Source organism: Canis lupus, chromosome 34 (genome assembly GCF_048164855.1).
Source record: "Canis lupus baileyi chromosome 34, mCanLup2.hap1, whole genome shotgun sequence".
Lineage (NCBI taxonomy): Eukaryota > Metazoa > Chordata > Mammalia > Carnivora > Canidae > Canis > Canis lupus.
This window is the reverse complement of record NC_132871.1, coordinates 20,008,605-20,029,321: the sequence shown is the minus strand read 5'-3', so window position 1 is coordinate 20,029,321 and position 20,717 is coordinate 20,008,605. Positions and strand designations below refer to the sequence as shown.

The 20,717-nt window shown below is 39.1% G+C and overlaps 1 protein-coding gene across 4 annotated transcripts in view; it reads left to right on the top strand.

Annotated features, from left to right (window-relative positions):
* The window catches only part of CSRNP3 (cysteine and serine rich nuclear protein 3), a 189,606-nt gene that overhangs the window by 164,264 nt on the left and 4,625 nt on the right, over positions 1–20,717 (top strand). For all 4 annotated transcript variants that reach the window (XM_072810974.1, XM_072810975.1, XM_072810976.1 and 1 more), the window contains one exon: positions 4,216–4,475. In XM_072810974.1, coding sequence (XP_072667075.1) covers positions 4,216–4,475 — 260 coding nt within the window. The remainder of the gene's footprint in view (positions 1–4,215; positions 4,476–20,717) is intronic.

The window sequence follows — 20,717 nt, the reverse complement described above, 5'->3', positions numbered from 1 at the left end:
TCAAATATTCATGTCATCACAGCATTGGCTTCCCTGGATGGTTTTGGAAACACACTGTCCAGTTCTTAGTTTTGGCTTCCATTTTTAATCCACTCTGTGCATGAACTCTATATAATTTATGGCACGGATTATTTTGTCTACTTACATTCTTACCCTGACATTGTGAACTAGACAATTTCTCAATTGTCTTCTGCATTCACTTTTAAAGCATTATTTTAAGAAAGCTATATTCTGCAGACAACTAACATCAGTTACTCTGTGCTATTTATTCCTGTAGTTTACAAAGATCAATACTATCTCCATAAAATGTGATCATTTGACAGTAACAGCAGTGTACCCTGATGGGAGCCATAATGGTGCTCTCCAGAGCTGTCCTGGGCAGCGTACACAGTACTGTCGCATTTACGCACTTCCACCTCCGGGTGGTAACTATGAATGAGATCAAAGAAAACGGGTTGAAAGACACACAAAAAAATTTGTATCATGTATGAAAACAGACTAATTATTTTCAAAGCGGTAATGAAAGACACCTCCACCCTTTTTTTTACTTGCTCTTGACCTCACAGTGGTGAAATGAATTCTGAACTCTATAGAGGCACAAAGTAGAGTTCAATCCCTCTGCAAATGGCACAAATTAGTAGGTAGGCATATGAGGGAGGTTTCCGATTCCCTAAGGCAGCTGTGCTGAGTGAATTTGGCCTGTTTTTCCCAGGCTTGAAGAACACAGACTCTTTTTTATGGCTTCATTTTGCGATGTTAGTCAAATTGGGGCCTGGAGGCAGGAGATAGCCCATAAAGGCCCATTCTAGCGCTCCAATTCAATCATCAGAAGAGAGACGTGGGTGGCTCCTATATTCAGGAAAGCCACATTTAAAGTATCTCCCATAAGGCTGATCTTATAGTATTTCAAAGCCTTCCTTTTAAACATATTCCATAGGCATTTCGATCTTTGTTTTTACGGTGCTATTTATAATATGCAAATTCTAGGACAAGGATAAGCACAGGTTTGAATTATAAACCCTTGTGGATAGGAACTGACACCAATCCAATCCTAACACACTTTGACCATGTTAGCAATGCCAAGAGTCCCGCTGAAGGGACTCTATAGTTGCCACTATTGTTATCCTCAAAGCCTTAGAAAATTGTCTCTAAACTCTATCTTTTGGGGAAAATATAATCTGACTTTTTAGGAAATAGTAGATTCATATCACAATAGATTTATCCAGAATATTGAAGAATTTTTATAATCTAGAAGTACAAGTACAAGTCTAAATAAGTGTTAAAAAGAAAATTTGTTGGGATCCCTGGGTGGCTCAGTGGTTTGGCGCCTGCCTTTGGCTCAGGGCGTGATCCTGGAGAGCCAGGATCGAGTCCCACATCGGGCTTCCTGCATGGAGCCCAGTTCTCCCTCTGCCTGTGTCTCTGCCTCTCTCTGTCTCTCTGTGTCTCTCGTGAAAAAAAATAAATAAAATCTTAAAAAAAAAGAAAGAAAATTTGTCTAGACTACTACCATGAATTGTCTAAAAAATAATTAATAAAATCATCAGAGATGTTTATGATAATTATTTTAAATCGGTTCATTAAAATATTTTTTTAATTTATAAATTCATGGCCTTGAAAGATAATGTCTGAAGGGCATCATTTTATGATAATAAGAGTGAAAAAGGTTGAAGGTTATCACCCCAAAACCAGTAGCTCTCGCCTGCTGTAAGACGGTGACAGATGAGGCTGTCAGGGTGGCAGATTCGTAGGCAGGTTGTTGAATTTTTCTTTCTACGGTAATCTTTCACATTTTGACAAATTCTTCCCTGTTTTGAGATGATTTAAACATACCGTTATGAAGCAGATCAGAGCTTTTAAATCAAAGTTGAAAACTGTCTCTGCTGCCAGGAGTACAAGTATGTGTAGTGAACATGTACATAAATAAATGGGGAAATTATGTGCACGTTTGAAAGCCTTTGCTTTCTGGCAATCTCCTCTGGAGAGGTAAAACAGTAGAAAAAAGAAGTTCGGAAAATGAAATTCTTGCCCAAATGTCATATTTCTCTTACTCCGTAAACTTTTGAGTCTGTTCATTCTGCCTGAGTTTCTCATCGCTGGAAATGGAAGTTCCATGTGGGCAGGAATCACCATCTGGTTTTTTCACCAATATATCCAATCATCCAGAAAGTGCCGGGCACATAGCAGGCCCTTGATTTATATTTATTGAATAAACCAGTTCATGAAATGAGATTAATCATAACAGCCTCTCTGTATTTAGGTTGAATGCTTTATGAGGTGGAGGACATAGGAGACTAAGGAACCTGAACTCCCTTGTTAAAAGATTCTTATATAAATTCAAAGTGATAGTGTAGTCCCTTTTCTCTCATTGTGTAGCCTTCCAAATCAAAATCATCTCTGAAGGCAGCAGCAGTTGACATCTACCAGAAGTAGTATGACAGCAAGTTTCAGCCTTGTTTGGTTCCCTCAGGGTGGCTTTAGTTCTCTCTGTGAAATGGTGGTTAAGAGCCTGGACCTTGAAATAATGAACCCCAGCTTCACAACTGGTTATATGACTTTAGCAATGTTATTCAACCTTTGGTGACTTGGTTTCCTCACATGGAGACATGGGTAATATCAACCCAAGGAGATGTAAGGATAAAATGAGATAATTCATGTAAAATTCTTTGCATGGTCCAGCACTTGGGAAGTACTCCATAAGCTCCATAAACGTTAGCTTATATTACTCGTTGCTATCCAAGGATTTTTGTCTCATTTATTGTTTCTGCCTATTTTTCTACTTGAATGTGCATATTAGTTTAGAAACAAAGTACCACTAACTCAGTGACTTAGAACAACGAAAATTTCTTGTCTCAACAGTTCTGGAGACAAGATTGAAATCAACATGTTTGCAGAACTGTGCTTTCTATGAAAGCAGGGGCTTTCCTTGCATTTCCAGCTCCTGGTAGCCCTAGGCATCCCTTAGCTTTCTGCAGCATACAGAAATACTAATCTCTGTTACTAATACTAATCTCTCATACTAATCTCTGTTATCCATCTTCACACAGATTTCTCCCTTTGTCTCTTTACATCATCCCTCTCTGCATGTGAGTTTATATTTTCCCTCTTTATATGGACACCATTTGTACTGGATTAGCACCCACCCTGATGATCTCACCTCAACTTGATCACCTGTATAAGGACCTCGTTCCCTAATAAACTTACATCCTGGGGTATCGAGGGCTAGAACCTCAACAAATTGGTAGCAGTGGGAAGGAAATGACCCATAAGAGCATGATTCTATATTTTCCTCCTCAATTCAGTGTACTTCCTTCCCCAATGGAGAAGTGTCTATAATATGGCACCAGAGTGGGAGCTTTTAAGTTTGAGTGTAGCCTTGCCACTAACTACCTTCATTGAAAATACTCAAATTCTGCAAGTCTGGGCTACTTTATAAAATAGAAGGACCGGGTTAGATGGTGTCTAGCATGTCTTCCATCTCCAAAAGGTCATGTTTATAATGTGTGGCTCTTTCTCAACCACAGCGTGTATCTCAAACTTACACGATGTTCAATGCATCTTGGTGGCCTTGTAACTAATAATAAAGGTTCTGATGTAGTTCATGACCATTGTCAATCATCTCAGTATATACTTGTATTAAAATCCCACTGTCTGCAATGCTTTAGTGGGGTTCTTACCAAATCAAAGCTTTGTTAGATCTAGGTTGTAAAAATGTCTAAATAGTGCCACTGAGCCTTTTTATGTGAGTTTTTATTGCTTTGTGAAATTTTCTAAAATTTGTAAATAGACATTTTTCTATGCCAAATGCCCCTGATATCAAAATAAGATCCAGAATATAAGAGTTTGTAGTGTAGTGTGCCTTTTCTGATTAGACTATGATGCAACTCTCGTGAAAACCATAAAACCAAAACTTAAGACGTTAGGGAAAATAAAATTAAATCCTGCCACTGACTCATAGACTGTTGGCAACTTTCCTGAAAGTTTGCTTAGACTACCATTACAGAGGGCTTAAAAGTCTACTCTACTACAGCTAGAAGAAAATTCAAGAAAGGAAATAGAAATCTATGCCAGCTCTCAGATACAACATCTTTAGTGTCTCCTAACCAAAAAGGGTTGACTGTAGATTCAATATCATCAAATGGCACTTTCTAATTCTTCACCTCATCTGAAACCTGCTGCCCTAGGTGTTCACTGAATTGTTTCTTTCTCTTCCAGCCTCCTCCATCCTCAAAAGAGAGAAGCGGCTAAGGACAAAGAATGTGCATTTCAGTTGTGTCACCGTGTACTACTTCACCAGGAGGCAAGGCTTCACGAGCGTGCCCAGTCAAGGGGGCAGCACCCTGGGCATGTCCAGCCGCCATAACAGCGTGCGCCAGTACACTCTTGGTGAATTTGCAAGAGAGCAAGAGAGGCTCCACCGGGAGATGTTGAGAGAACACCTCAGGGAGGAAAAACTGAACTCTTTAAAACTAAAGGTAAAAAAGCATTAGGAACTCACTTTTTGCAAAACCTTGTATCCTTACCTTGATTTGGTTGAATTATCCGTTTTCATACTTGTTACATACTTTCATACTTTTCATACTTCGTGGACCAAGCTGGACATTTTACACAACAGACTACCTGCCTGCCGAGGCTTTTTTTTTTTTCTTTTAAGCGAAAACAGTAATGTCTTCACTGAAAGCTATGTGGAAAGCCTATCTGACATCATTTAGTTATTCATTCAATAAATATTTGTTATTGAGTACCACCAGGTCATAGAGCCTATGCTTGGGCTGGGGCCAACTGGTATCAAAAATAGATGTGATCCCTTCTCTTCTGGAACTTTTATATTAATAGGAAAGAAAAATATCAATCATGTAGACAAAATAGAATCATAGCTTCATTAAGTGCTATAAAGGAGATTTGCAAAGGCTGTGAAAGTATGTAACAGGGCATTGGTGTGGTCCAGAGGCCAAGGAAGGCGTCTTCAAGGAAGTGACGACTGAATGGAAATCCGAACAACTAACTAGGCCAAAGGGTTGGCAAGAGTGGTTCAGGCAACAGGAAGAGCCAGAACTGCCTTGTGCTGGAGGAGGAAGCATAGTGAGTACTAGTGTGGCTGGAACAGAGTCTACTTCATGAAGTAGACTATACATGGAGGAGGCAGGACGAGACTTTGTAGACCATGTTAAGGCACCTTTTTTTCTCTTCATCTAAGACCATCAAAAGACATCTGAGAGTTTTGGGCATTGGGGTCAGGGTAGTAGAATAATATGATCGGGTTCATCCTATGCTGTGAGAATAGTTTTGGGGTAAGGGCTGCCATGCTTAAGGGTGGGGGAGCATACAGGATTAACCAGTTAAGAGGCTATCGCAGTAGTCCAGGAGAAGGATGATGGTGAGTTAGATAGACTGATGATAGGAGAGATGAAGAGAAATGGACAGAGGAAGAAGTTTCGAGAGTAAAGTCAACAGCTCTTGGTGACAGGCTGGTTTTGAAAGGAAAAGAGGGCTGGGCTTGGAAAGAAGATACAACCCAAGAGATTGCTGGGAAAGGCAAGGCTTCATTCCAGGTGAATCAGTGGCTAACCTGGCTAGAAACTGCTGAAGAAGAAGTGTCTGAGGAAGAAGCTGACTAAAGAACCAGCCAAAGCCTCGAATTGTGCAAAACATACCATTGCTATGACCAAACTGCATTTGACCTAACCACTGCAAAAAGTCATTCTGCTGTAATGTTTTCACAATATTTAAAGCAGAAGCACATCAGTTAGTGTTTCCCTTTGCATAAGGATTTTTTTGTAGTGTAATGTCTTAATCATAGTCTACCATCAAATATTTTAGGAGTATCTTTAATGTTTAGATAGTATTTTAGTAGCATGTGATAATTACATCCTAAATCTTCCAGCAGGCAAGGACCGTCTTTGCTGCCGGTTACTGTAGGCTGTTTGAAGTTAGAAGATTGAACAGCAATACTGGATACTGTAGAAATGCACTTTTCTCAGGAATATTGTGTTGTTGCAATATTTGATTATCCATTTGGTTGTTACAGAAAAATTCTTAACTGTGGTTACTTGTTGCTGTAATAGTATATTGCCTGTATTTCTACCTCCCGTAATAGGATTTATGTGCTAGATTTTAATATCCTTGAACCTGGGCAAGCGCAAAAGTCTTTTTAAAAGAAACATGGTTTACTTGCACAAAACTGATCAATTTTGAGAGACCATTCCTGCCCTTGACGTGGTTTTGTGGGTGTGGAACAAATGGTAATGATTTGAATTGGTCCCTCTTATTATAGTATTGAAATTAAGTCTACATAATTTATCAAATTATGTTCTTGCCCTGATCTTATTTACTTGTATCTATCAATGAACATTGTGATACTTAGAGGGAAAAAAAAAAAGGAGGAGTCAAGAATGATTCCTGGATTTCTGGCTTACACAAATGAACAGGTTGTGGGTAATAGTAGCTTTCTCTATGAGGATATGGCAAGGAATCCAGGAAGAGGAGTAGGGTGGGCCTGGGATTGGAAGGGAAGGGATAGATAATGAGATTATTTTTGAACATACTGATTTTGGAGAGGCTTTTGAGTTAGTAAAGAGATGTCAGAGATGTGTCCAGGCCATATTAGAGATTAAGTGGAGAGAAACACAGCTCAGAAAACATCAACCAAAGACAATCTTTAAACATGTACTGCTCCATCAGCCTATCAAAATATAGGAATGCTCTCCCACTATTATGGGACAAAGGAAATGTTTTTTAGGTAATCCAGGATACTTAACATGAAGAGCCTCTTATTAAATCGCTGAAGCACCAATGAGCACACCTGTGTTACGTGTAACTCTAGTTCCCAGTACAAAGTCAGACAGCAGAGGTGTGCCGTGTGTTTTAAAATACCTTGTTTTTATGTATTTTGCAATTTATGTATCTGCCTTGCTCCCAATTGTATAAGAAGGCCATTGCTTAAATTAAGCGAGGCACAATCTAGCCTAGAGCTTATCTCATATTTCCTTTGGTGATATTTTTGACAAATTTCATTGGAAGTCTCTTAAGATTTTTTTGGTAGCAGCCCACTGTTATTATTGTTTTCCTGATTGCTTTGCATATAGCTTATTTTAATAATAAGTCTTAGATTTGCTTTTGAAATCTGCCCTCTACCTTTCTAAACCACTGTAAACCAACTCTATGCCCTACTCAAAGAACAAAGTCATTCCCAATCAAATATTGGCAAAACAATAGTAATGGCCGCCATTCATTAAGTGATTTTTATTTGCCAGGCATTTGGTAAACATCATTCAATTTAATCTTAACAAAGACCCAGTGGGATAAGTAAATTATTGGACCATGTGTGCTGAAGAAAAAGAAACTCAATGATGTTAAACACTGACTCACTCAATAGAAAACTGGTTATATTATCCTGTTACTTCTTATTCTAAAATTAATTGATTATCCCCCCTAGGCATTGGGAAAGCCAATCTCTGTACCTATAGGGAGTCATACCTTTCTGAGGTTTGGTACTGTGTACAGTGGTTTTTAGCAGCTGGGAGACTATAATTCTATCTGAGAACCAAAAGATTTATTGTGGCGAACTTTGAGGCACATTATACATGTGATGAATGTTGGGAGAGCCACAAACCTACAGGAACCTTCCATATCAGGCAGTAATATATTCTGATACTGTAATTTGTATTCAGCGACTTTTATGCTTTTTCTTTAATAAGCTGCAGAAGAAAAGAAGAACCAAAAAGAAAGAAAGAAAGAAAGAAAGAAAGAAAGAAAGAAAGAAAGAAAGAAAGAAAGAAAGAAAGAAAGAATTCTCCTATTGATTCATCTTTTATTTTTAATCGTACTTAGTGTTGGAAGTTGGAGAGGCAGTCATGGCTCGGTTTGTCATTGATAAGTGAAAACACGCAACTTCCCTTTTTGGTGAAGATGTAAACAGAAGACATTTGGATATCATTGCTCCTTTCAAATGAATACCAAGCAAAAAGATAATGGGATTCTAAGGTGTCTGATTTTAGCCTCTCTGTGTTGAAAATATTTAGAAACTCAGAAACATGTCACACGAACCTAATAAAAGATCATAGCAATGCGGACCAGTTTGCTTTAAAAAAAAATCTGAGAAGACCGAATGAAGAAACAGTTGTATATTTTCTTAAAGATTTTTTTAAATTTACATATTCATGATAGATGGGGGGGCGGGGGGGCAGAGACACAGGCAGAGGGAGAAGCAGGCTCCATGCCAGGAGCCCAACGCGGGACTCGATCCCGGGACTCCAGGTTCACACCCTGGGCCAAAGGCAGGCGCTAAACCGCTGAGCCACCCAGGGGGATCCCCAACAGTTGTATATTTTAATTATAATTCCTCTATTATATTAACTTTTAAGATTTTTAAAATATCATTGACTATACTTATCTAGGGTTTAGCTATCCAAAATCTAAAATTAGCTTCCAAAAACATTCGCTATCCAAAAATATCACTCTGATACTTAAAAATTTGACTTTTAATGTAACATTTGTCTTGAAATACTAATACCTCTGGAGTAAGTAATAAAATAAATGTAGCTAAATTGATTCCATTATTTTGACTGGGGCAGCAGGAGGTTTGCTGGCACAGAACAGGGTCAAAAGAGGAAAGCAAGGATTGTACAAACTTCTCCACTTTGGCTTTGGCTGGAGGTGGTCCTCTGTGAGTGGCAGTGAGCTTTCTATGGAGTAAGAGAGAGAAGACAACTTCTGACAAGACAAACACTTTCCAAAGCCCTCCCCATGGAGACCAGCCGCAACACCACAGGAAACCCACTGGACGTGGAACCAAGTCATTTCCCTTTTCCTTATTTGAGAACCAACAGCCCAGAACAGTAAGGAGAAGTTCCTCTTTCCACTGTGCCTCCAAGTCTTCCCAGGGCATTTCACTAGGTTCCAAATAGAGAGCCTGCCTCTGTAATGGCACCCCTTCTGATGCTGCCTTTCAGTGAAAGATTTGTAGACAGAAACATACACCACACACTTCTTGAAACAAACTACACACACACTACACACTTTGGAAACAAGTAAGAATAGGAATTTAGTTTTTCACTGTAAAATCGCTTCTTATTTCGAAATCCATCTCTTAATCAAATTATGAGCTAGCCACATTGGGAAATAATATATCCAATTAGATGTGTAGAAAAAAAAAATCCAATTCTATTTGGGCTCTCAGGTGTCTTTTTTGTTGATGGTGTTGGTGCTCCAAACAATGTCACAAAACAATCAATAGAGAAAGCTAAATGAATAAAATTCTTGTTCCTAGAAGAAATAACTAGCTTTAGATTTCTGAATTACAGAGAGTATCCGTTTTGCCTGTCAAGCCCATTCAAACATGTCATACTCTTCACAGTAATCAAGGCGGTCATCTTAATACTGTACTCTTTTCCAAATTAAGTGCTTAGATTTCATCATCTGCACCACATTGTTGAACAATTACATTAGCCTTTATTCCCATTTCTCATGTATCTGCAAAATGCATTAGGCAGCCATTTATGTTTCAAAGAGCCTTGGCATTCCAATTGCCTCTGGGTTGTATCTTACTGGATTCTACTACCTTGTTCTAAGAAATTTAATTTAGCTTTCACAGCTTTGACTGGCTTTCCTTCTCAATGTTTTTTCAATCTTGATTGTTCTTTTTCTCCTTTCTGAGATCAAAGGACTGTCTGCACTCTGGTACCACTTCCAATTACTTCCCAGAATTAGTTTTCTCAATCCTTCAGTCACATGTTCCTTGAGTAATGCTTGGTTGTTTGCACTCTCTCTTTATTAAAAAAAAAAAAAAATGCCAGGTGGTAACTCTTCCTTTAATGATCAACCCTTTAAAAATCTCTACCTAAATTTTCTTCACCTGAAATCTTACCCTTATGGTTGTGCTTTATTCACTTAGTGACTCACCCATACAACATAATTCTCCACCTTAACCTCTAGCCCTGTTCCTTATATCTCTTAAACAGTCTTGTGATTTACTAACTTCTAGGTAAATATCCTAAATGCTCTCGAAAATATAAAGGATTATGAGAAATGGTTGCCACAGGCTATTATCTCAAATCTATGTTTCCAAACTTTTGGATGTGTCTTTAACTAATTCATCATACTATAATTCTTTATCAGACAGATCAGAGTCTGCTGGTCATGGTATTTTTTACCTCCATTTATCCCTACAGAACTTCTCTGTTAGACTCTGTACAGCTTGCTCAAGAGCACAGGTAGTGCCAGTGCTTCCAGAATGTATACCTAAATGGAGGCCTGCTCCAACACCAAATGAAAAACAGAAAAAATACACCTGATCAAAGCGATGGAGACTGAGAGACTGGGCTACAGCCCTGGGCAAATGCAATATATTTAAGAATATGTTCTTTCAAAATATTGCTGGTATTTAATTTTAATAGAACAATTAAGCATATGTAATCTCTACATCCTTCCTATGCAATATACATTGATCCTCTGGGGTTCAGGAGAAATCAATTGAACTGATTCTCCTGATTAAACTATGGGGTGCATCCAGTGGTGTGCTCCAGCCAGCTCACAAAAGTTGCTCACTAAAGTGTATTGTGCATATATTCTCCCAATGGTAGCTTGAAATCAGCCATGAGGACACTATTTACACCATAGGACTTGACAAACACAACGTGTTAGAACCTTTTATTTTTTTTCCAGTGACATCCTTGTTAAATATTTACCAGTACACTGTTGGATTTATTTGGCTTAGTAGCCACCACTGAAAGAAACAATGTTGGTCTAAACCAGAGGGAGGATAACAGAACGTATGAAGGTTTATACGTCTTATATGTTGATATTATCATCCTTTTTGGTGACTTTAGTGGTGGTACATAAGCCACAGACACATTGTAAATTCAGGTTGTTGAAGTTCTTAGAAGCTGACAAAACAATCAAATCTTCCTGGTTCTTTGAGGGCATAATTAAATTGGTTCCAGTTTGCCACCTGTAGTTAACAAGTAATGAGCAGAAGAATTATAAGATTTGACTGAATATCAAAATAATATGGATATTTTTCTTCAGTTTGCCAGAGAATTAGTGACTAGATTGTCTATCTAACTCATACCACAAAACCATGTCCTCTACAAAGCCACTTACTACACATCTTTCATGACCCAGAGAATACTGCTTTTTGAGAGAGCCAATTCTATTTATCCAGCTGTAATTGTTAGAGAGTTCTTCTTTACATTGACTAGTATGCTGCCATCTAATTATATCTTTTGACCCTAGTCCTGCCTTCAAGGTAAACAGAATAAATCCTGCTCCTGTTCTCCAAACTCCAAGTGTTTGAAAGCAATGGTGGTAGATATGCCAATATTTGACAAGCGGGTTATGTGGGCTCCATGTGTTGCTGTTCTTTTTTTTTAATTATTTTTTATTGGAGTTTGATTTGCCAACATATAGCATAACACCCAGTGCTCATCCCGTCAAGTGCCCCCCTCAGTGCCCATCACCCAGTCATCCCATCCCCCTGCCCACCTCCCCTTCCACTTTCCCTTGTTCCTTTCCCAGAGTTAGGAGTCTCTCATGTTCTGTCTCCCTCACTGATATTTCCCACTCATTTTCCCTCCTTTCCCCTTTAATCCTTTTCACTATTTTTTATATTCCCCAAATGAATGAGACCATATAATGTTTGTCCTTCTCCGATTGACTTACTTCACTGAGCATAATACCCTCTAGTTCCCTCCACGTTGAAGCAAATGGTGGGTATTTGTCATTTCTAATGGCTGAGTAATATTCCATTATATACATGGACCACAGCTTCTTTATCCACTCATCTTTCGATGGACACCGAGGCTCCTTCCACAGTTTGGCTATTGTGGCCATTGCTGCTATAAACGTCGGGGTGCAGGTGTCCCGGCGTTTCACTGCATCTGTATCTTTGGGGTAAATCCCCAGCAGTGCAATTGCTGGGTCGTAGGGCAGGTCTATTTTTAACTCTTTGAGGAACCTCCACATAGTTTCCCAGAGTGGCTGCACCAGTTCACATTCCCACCAACAGTGCAAGAGGGTTCCCCTTTCTCCACATCCTCTCCAACATTTGTGGTTTCCTGCCTTGTTAATTTTCCCCATTCTCACTGGTGTGAGGTGGTATCTCATTGTGGTTTTGATTTGTATTTCCCTGATGGCCCGTGATGCAGAGCATTTTCTCATGTGCATGTTGGCCATGTCTATGTCTTCCTCTGTGAGATTTCTCTTCATGTCTTTTGCCCATTTCATGATTGGATTGTTTGTTTCTTTGCTGTTGAGTTTCATAAGTTCTTTATGGATCTTGGAAACTAGCCCTTTATCTGATAGGTCATTTGCAAATATCTTCTCCCATTCTGTAGGTTGTCTTTTGGTTTTGTTGACTGTATCCTTTGCTGTGCAGAAGCTTTTTATCTTAAGTCCCAATAATTCATTTTTGCTTTTGTTGCTCTTGCCTTCATAGATGTATCTTGCAAGAAGTGGCTGTGGCCATGTTCAAAAAGGGTGTTGCCTGTGTTCTCCTCTAGGATTTTGATGGATTCTTGTCTCACATTTAGATCTTTCACCCATTTTGAGTTTATCTTTGTGTATGGTGAAAGAGAATGGTCTAGTTTCATTCTTCTGCATGTGGCTGTCCATATGTGTTGCTGTTCTATGGGATTAGACATCCTTAGTTCTTCCCACTAATCCTCCCAGGGTGTGGTTTTCTGACATTTTCACTCCAGTTACATTCCCTGGATACAATGCTGTTTGTTAATGTCTACCTCGAAACATGGTATTTGATCTGGATCTTGTACTCTAGATGGGATGTATCCACGGTGTACAGGAATATGTTACGTTATCCTCCTCACCCCCCTGCCTTAAGTTGTAGATGCTCTATCCTTGAGTACATACTAAAGGTACGGGAGCTTTTTGGATCTTGATGAGTTTGTTTGTTCATATTAAGTAAGTAAAAGAGCAACAACAAAAAGCAGGCAAACAAACAAAGCCCGGTAAGTCAGGTCAGCATCATCAAAACTTTGTACATCTCTAGGCAAGAATCCTCTTTAGTGTGGGACATGACATACAGAGCAATCAATAAAGTTTATTCTTTAATTTAAATAAACCTGATCTTGTCATCCTCCAATGTGATAATCCCACCTCTCAGTCTTCATCCATGCTTTGATTTAAAAACTATATTTAACAAGACAGGATCAAGTTCAGGATATCCTCTCAGAGTAGTGATCCTCAGGGGGACAGGGGGACTTTCTTCTTTACCCATCCCACCATGACCTCTGCTGATACTTGTTGGTATTTGTGCCACACCCCTCTTCCCAGGCTCACTGGTGTGCAAAAGAGCTGAGCATCCCTGTTATTAGAGACATTTTCAATTGTTCAAATAACTAAAAATCCACATATCCAACCATACTCTTATTAATGAGTTTGCATTTTGCCCTTCATGGAAAGAACATACAAAATTTTGTCCGAGCATCTTAGGACTACAGTGGTTTTCTAGTTAGTTGTGTTCCATGGGGTCAGAGTTCTCTGTACCTTACTTCCGCTTTTATCTATTTTATAGCTTGAGGTTCTGCACGGGGTTCAATATGAAAAGTGGACATTCTCTCTTTAGTGAACTCAAGCGATAACTCCAGTAGTCACTACTCTCTTTCTTCAAATGTACAAAGACCATTTGTTTAAATCATCTTTTCTAGAATATTACCTGCAATTAATTTTCCTTTTTAAACAATTCACTCCCATGTTGACCATCTTTTGATTCCTTTCCCCATAGTGCTTCACACATGTTAGACTGAACAACTATAGCTTCACACTTTTTCTTTGCTCGAGAGCATGAATGGCCTGGACCTGGAGATTCTCACATGAAGCAGCTGAGTACTATCTCACTCTTTCCCCACCTTTTGTTGTATGTTAAATCCTTACTAACTGGGCGGCCCCTGTGGCGCAGCGGTTTAGCACCACCTGCAGCCCAGGGTGCGATCCTGGAGACCGGGATCGAGTCCCACGTCGGGCTCCTTGCATGGAGCCTGCCTGTGTCTCTGCCTCTCTCTCTCTCTCTCTCTGTGTGTGTGTGTGTGTTTCTCATGAATAAAAAAAATTAATTAATTAAAAAAAATCCTTACTAACATATCCATTCTCCCATTTCTGGTTTGAAGGTTTTCTCCTTGAGAGAGACTGTAGAATCAGAATAGGAACTAAATAATCCTTCTCTGTGTCTGTCCTTCCATTTCACTGATCTATCATTTCCTTTTCCCTGCCACTTCTATAACTTGCACATATATTTTGTTCCCTTACTGCATTGTATCATATTTATTGCGTGATCATCTCTCCACCAGGCTGGAAGCTCTTTAGATGACGAATTGTTATACATCTGTAAATCCTGACACCTAGTACAATGGCTGGCAGTATAGCATAGTGCTTAAGCATTCATTCATTCATTCATTCACTCATTCGTTTATTCAAAAATATTTATTAAGCAATTGCTGTCAGACTGCAATTAGCAAAGTGCCTGGGGATAAAGAGGTGAACAAGCCTGACTTGGTCTCTGTCTCAGTGTGTGCACATTATGTTGGGGGAAATATACATGAAGCTAATCTCCAAAACTAATATATTATCACAAACTTAGGCAGCATAGTCTGCTAATTAACTGCAGGCCAGGGTAAATGAGTCAAAAGTCATCTGAGAAAGTTTAACAGTGGTAGCTATCACTTAGACTAGCTTCTTCTACTGGCATCTCCATTAGAAAGTCCGCCACCACACGCTCACAGATTAGGTACCAAAGAAATGTCCTGTATCTTTAGCTTGCTTCCTCTTTTCTTCTTTTCTGAGCTTTTGTTCTCTGTGTCTGAATCATATTTTTCATTTCTGAATGAGCTAAGTCTAAGGAAGCTTGTACTGCTCTTTTGTCTGCTACCCTGTAGCACTGAGATCAGCTCTTGGAATGTGGCTGCAACCATATCCTTTTTTTCTTATGTACAGGGTTCCTCTAAGTATTCTTACTCTAAACTGGTCTCAAGAACCTGGCTTTAGCTTTGAGGTCAAATAGACCTGAGTTTGATTCTCAGTACAAACACTAGCTAGACTTTGGTAAATTATCTTCTCAAGGCTCCAATGTTCTCAACTATTAAAAACATACTTCATAAAGAGTATTGTACAAATTAGATGAGATAATTTATATAAAGTATGGAGCCCACTGACTGGTTTTCAATATACGGTAGCTTGGGTCTTTCTTAACATCATTATCATCACTGCAATAGGCAGTAATCAGTGTTTGTGGAATTGAATTATTTTCACATCCTTATTTCTTTCCATTATTATATTCACATATGTTAATAACTTGGTAATAACCAGGAGACATTATTACTAAGAGTACCTTTTAACTCCCAAATGGGAGTGTTTTTGTTTTTGTGGGTTTTTGTCTTGTCTTTGCACTTTGAATCTACATTTTCAGTAGTGTTTCCCTCTCTATAATCACTTGGCATTGAAATAGTCCTTTCAGGTACTTAATTCACCCAAAATTTCATCTGTTTGGAATTCATCCCCACATGACATGGCGAGAAAAAAAAAAGGCAGGGGATTGAATGCTGACTTTCATTTGAACCCCCCTTGCCTAAGACTTGACCTAGAGCAGTCTGAGAATCATTCCTCTAATGTATCCTATCCTTCAAGTGTATTTAGATGGGTAAATTGGGCTTGGGAACTATTTGTTCATACTTATCAGCACGAATCAGACAGATTTGCAAAATTAAGATGTTTGAATTCTGTCTACCTAAAGAAAGTTAAAATCCTTTCAATTGTAGAATGAGTCTGGACAAGTTTACCCAGTGACTTAAGAACTAAGTCTCATCTTAATTATTCTTGGAACAAAGCTAGCAAATACATGTACATGTGCACACACATGCAAACACACACACACACTCTAGAGTCCTTGACCTTAAGATCCTTCCAATATAATATAAATCAATGTACACAAATTTGGGATAAATCTAAAATAAGATAAAGATTATTTAATCAAATCATGAGTTAGGTCATTACTTATCACCTCTAAGGTGACTAAGGCAGAGGAACAGAGGAACTACTCCCTAGAGGTCTACTATTTATTTACTTTTTGTTCCTTGCTTATGGACCAAGACAGGAAGGGATCCTGTACAAGTCCAGTCCTCTGAATAATTTGTAGGCCAATAAAAGCACCAGGCTCTGTTCCATGTCAGACCTTTGAAATTGTATTGTTGCTGAGTGTGAAATCCTTCTGTCTGCACTTGTTCATCTCACGGCTACTCAGTCTTCAGAGTTAAGTTTACATGTGGAAGTCTTCTTCATCACCCCACACCAGCACCCCCTCTAGGTGCCCTGTGCTCATTCTCAGCTTGGAAAGCCCTTTGAACTGGATTAAAATGACTAGATTCCTCACCTCTTTAATCCATTGAGATCAGCACCTGTATCTTGTGCACTGACATACCTAATACTTGTATACAAAGTAAACACAAAGGCTATTCAACATATTTTAATATATAAAAGCCATATATATATGTATTATCATGGCAATTAAGAGCACATGCTGCAGAGTCAGATATCTAAGGCCGTGACTTGGTGCCCACCCTTACTGCTTGTGATCTTGGACAAGTTATTTACCACCCAGTGACTCTGTTTCATCATCAGTTAAATGAGTATAATGCTAATATCTACCTAATGAGATTTTTGTGATGTTTAATGAGTTAATGTAGGTAAAGTGCTTAGAGTAGCTCTGGGCACCGAGCAAAAATTGCTCTTATTCGTATTGTTAATCTCCTCTCACTTCACTCCCACTTCTCTTTCATCCTCACCTCCAACCTCTCTTTTTACACACATACGTGCACAGAAACAAAAGCAGGGGTCAGGGCCAGCATTATTCGGTAGTTTACCACAGTGTAATTAAGCCACATTTTGGCAAGTTTTTTCTTAGCTCTTGGAAAGGCAACGTTACATTGGGGAAAGAGCGCAGAACTAGAAATGGTCCATGTCACAGATAGTCTTGTCTCTGTCTCAAAAAAGAAGCATTCCTTTGAATGTGCTCATTACTCTGTATGCATTTTTTTTAATGAACAGAAGAGGTTTTTAGATACATCGTGTTTAATTCCACAGAAGGATTCCAGCATGACATTGCCTGCCATCAGAAACGTGGAACTTTGAGATACAGGGAAAAGCATAGGGGTCAGGGAATTAGGTTCTAGAAGTGTGTTTTGGAGAGGTCACAGTTAATCTGGGCCTCATTACTGCATAAAATAAGGAGGCTGCATCCGATAAACTAAAGCCTGAAAATTCAATGGATCTATTTTGAGATAGAGAAAAGACATTTAAAGGTAACACTCCTGTTGACAGAGAGAAATGTTCTATATATGCAATGGAATCGTCTCCAGCCGTGAGAAGGAAGGATATCCTGCCGTTTGCGACAAATGGATGGACCGTGAGGGCATTACGCTAAGTGGAGTAAGTCAGACAGATAAAGATGAATGCGGTATGATAGCTCTTCTGTGTGGAACCTAAAAAAGCAGAACTCACAGAAATAGAGAGTAGAACAGTGGTTGCCAGGAGCTGGAAAATAAGGGAAATGGGGAGACGTTGGTCAAAGGTTATAAATTTCCAGTTGTAAAATGAATAAGTTCTGGAGATCTAATGTACAGCACGGTGATTGTGGCTCACAATTCTGTGTTTCACACTTGACCGTTGCCAAGAGAGTCCATCTGAAATGTTCCCATCACAAAAAAGAAGTGGGAATTATGTGCTATGATGGAGATGTCAGCTAACGCTAGTGGTAATCATGATGCAATATCCAAGGGCATTAAATCAAAACACACCTCTTAAGCTTACACAATGTCATATGTCAATTATGTCTCAATAATGTTGGGGTTGGGGGGGAAAGAGATGTACAAAGTGAATACTCTTGTGAAGCTGGGTGATAGGTCCGGAAAAGTAGGCGAGGCAATCTTGAAGACTCCCTGGCTTCTCTGCACCAGGTCTTGAGAGCATGATGGACAGGAGTTGTGCCCCGAAATAGGGAGCTCACTGACTTTGTTCCCCATTGCTCTAATATGAGAAGATGCTTTTGAAAATAATCTATGCAATTCAACATTTTTATTTTATTTTAAAGATTGTATTTATTCATTTGAGGGAAAGAGAGCATACACATGAGCAAGGGGGGAAGAGACAGAGGGAGAAGGAGAGGCAGACGCCCCACTGAGCAGGGAGCCCGACGTGACATGGGGCTCTATTCCAGGACCTGAGGCAAAGGCAGGCACGCAACCATCTGAGCCACCCAGGTGTTCCTGTAATGCATCGATTTTAGAGAGCATTTAAACTCAGTAAGTTTGGCCTGGGGTTTTTTTGTTGGGTTTTTTTTTTTTTTTTGTATATTCTTTTATTGGAGTTCGATTTGCCAACATATAGTATGTGGCTTGGATTTAAAAGAAACAAATGGGCACAGACCACAGGAGGGCCTGGGGAGGCAGAGAGTATCTCTCAATGGCTGCTTACCACACCAGAAACTGAGGAAGGGGAGAAAAGGCAACTGACCAGGATGAACTCAAATATTTCTAGTCTTCATTAAAAATGGCAGAGATAAGTAGCTCCTGGGTGGCTCGGTCCACTAAGCATCTGACTCTTGGTTTCATGATCTCGGGGTCATGAGATCAAGCCCCAAGTGGGGTGCTCAGCAGGGTATCTGCTTGAGAGTCTCTCTCCTTCTGCCTCTGCCTGCCCACCTCCACTGCTTAAGCACATTCTCTCTCTCTCTCTCTCTCTCTCTCTCAAGTAAAATAAATTAAAAAAACTTTTTTTAAAAAAATGGCAAGGATGATAGTGGAGAGGTGAGGAGAAAACCTTGCCAGATCTCTTCAATGTTAGAAGAGATTTTGTGAGATTTTGAAATCTAGATTAGGGCCCCTGCAGGTTCCTAAACAAGAGTGAAAACAGTATGTAGCTCTGAGTGAAGAGCTTTTAGATTCTTAATTGAATTTTTATCTTGAAATGAAATTGTTTGTTGTAATTTAAATATGTGGGATAAGAATAAGAATAAGAGACTAAGATTGTATTTTTAAGAGCGCTTATATTTGGAATAAGCATCATCTATCTCTGTAACTTATTTGAGAAAGCTTCTTTTAAAATTTTTAGATGCCAACTGGTAATTCATATTCCCCTAACTATTTGCACTGATATGTTAGACAGCAGTCTTTTTCTTTTTTAAATCAAACCCTATTGATATAAAATGGAGGGCTTTTCGTCGTTTTGTGATGTTACCAGTTACATGAGGGAGCATTAGTATAGAACATGGAGATTAAGTAGGAAGGAAATATTAAAATGAATCGTGCTCACCAAGTCCTAGGTGTTCTACGTGAGCTGTGGAGTCAGACAAGGTTCACATAGACAGGCCAGGAATTAATGAAAACCAATCTAAATGCCACAGAAGTGACAAGATGGGAAAGGTAATGCCTCCTATTTGTTAATGCAGCTTTACCTATCGAGGAGGATTGAGTATGTGCTAGGCAATCGCACACGTGAATTTCTTAGGAAATCAGATCTTCACGGATAGATGCTTCTATCAGCAAATTAATTCTTAACAAAAATGATAACAGCAAGCAATCAAAGTAACATCCTAGTAGTTGGACATCACAGAAACATGGTAGCAGCTTAGCCAATACAGCATAAAGAAATGCCAACAAGGAAAATGCACTGCAGATCACACTGAGAAGCAAAACCCAATAAAGGGGAAGGCCCATTGTTGCCTGAACACAGATCTAAGCTCTGAAATATTTAAAAAATATATATAATTTAGTAGCTTTTGAACATGAAGTTCAGAGTCCATCTGTAAAATATTTAAATATACACTTGCTACTGTGTTGTTTCCTCTTCTTGAGGGTAAGGACCAGTGATCTATTTGTTTTCCAACATATTCAGAGTTTGTGGGGTTTGGTCAATAAAAAGTATTTTTGTCTATATACATATGGACTTTCTTCTCCTAAGATAAAAGAATGGTGTCTGATGTCATCAGAGTATTTTAACTGTGTAATAACTGAACCGTTATTAAAATGAAAAACAGCATGGGGGCACCTGGGTGGCTCAGTCAGTTAAGTGTCTGCCTTTAGCTCAGGTCACGATCTCGGGGATCCCTGCAAAATGGGAATCTGCTTCCCTACTCTTACCCTCGCCCATGGACTCTTTCTCTTTCCCTCTCAAATAAGTAAATTTTTAAAAATCGCATGGTGGGATCCCTGGGTGGCGCAGCAGTTTGGTGCCTGCCTTTGGCCCAGGGTGCGATACTGGAGACCCGGGATCGAATCCCACGTTGGCTCCCGGTGCATGGAGCCTGCTTCTCTCTCTGCCTGTGTCTCTGCCTCTCTCTCTCTCTGTGTGACTATCATAAATAAATTAAAAAATAAAAAATAAAAATAAAAAAATAAAAATCGCATGGTAATAATTACAACTAATAAAGTTTGTCAAGTAACACATTTAAAATCAAAGAATCAAAGTAGCTTCTGTATTTGGAGTAAGCCCTTGCGGAGTTTCTGCATTTATTCGTGTGCTGCTTCTCCGGATACATTTCTCGCTGATAGAGAAAATGCCTCTTTTCCGAGTGCTTTTCTATGCAGGAAGCATAATAAAGTGCTGGTACAACAGAAGTAAAATACTGATTCAGGGTTTACTGATGGATGAAATTAATTTAGAAAAGAAATATCAGTAGATGCAGAATAGTTAGGAGTAGACGAGCCATAGCCATGGAC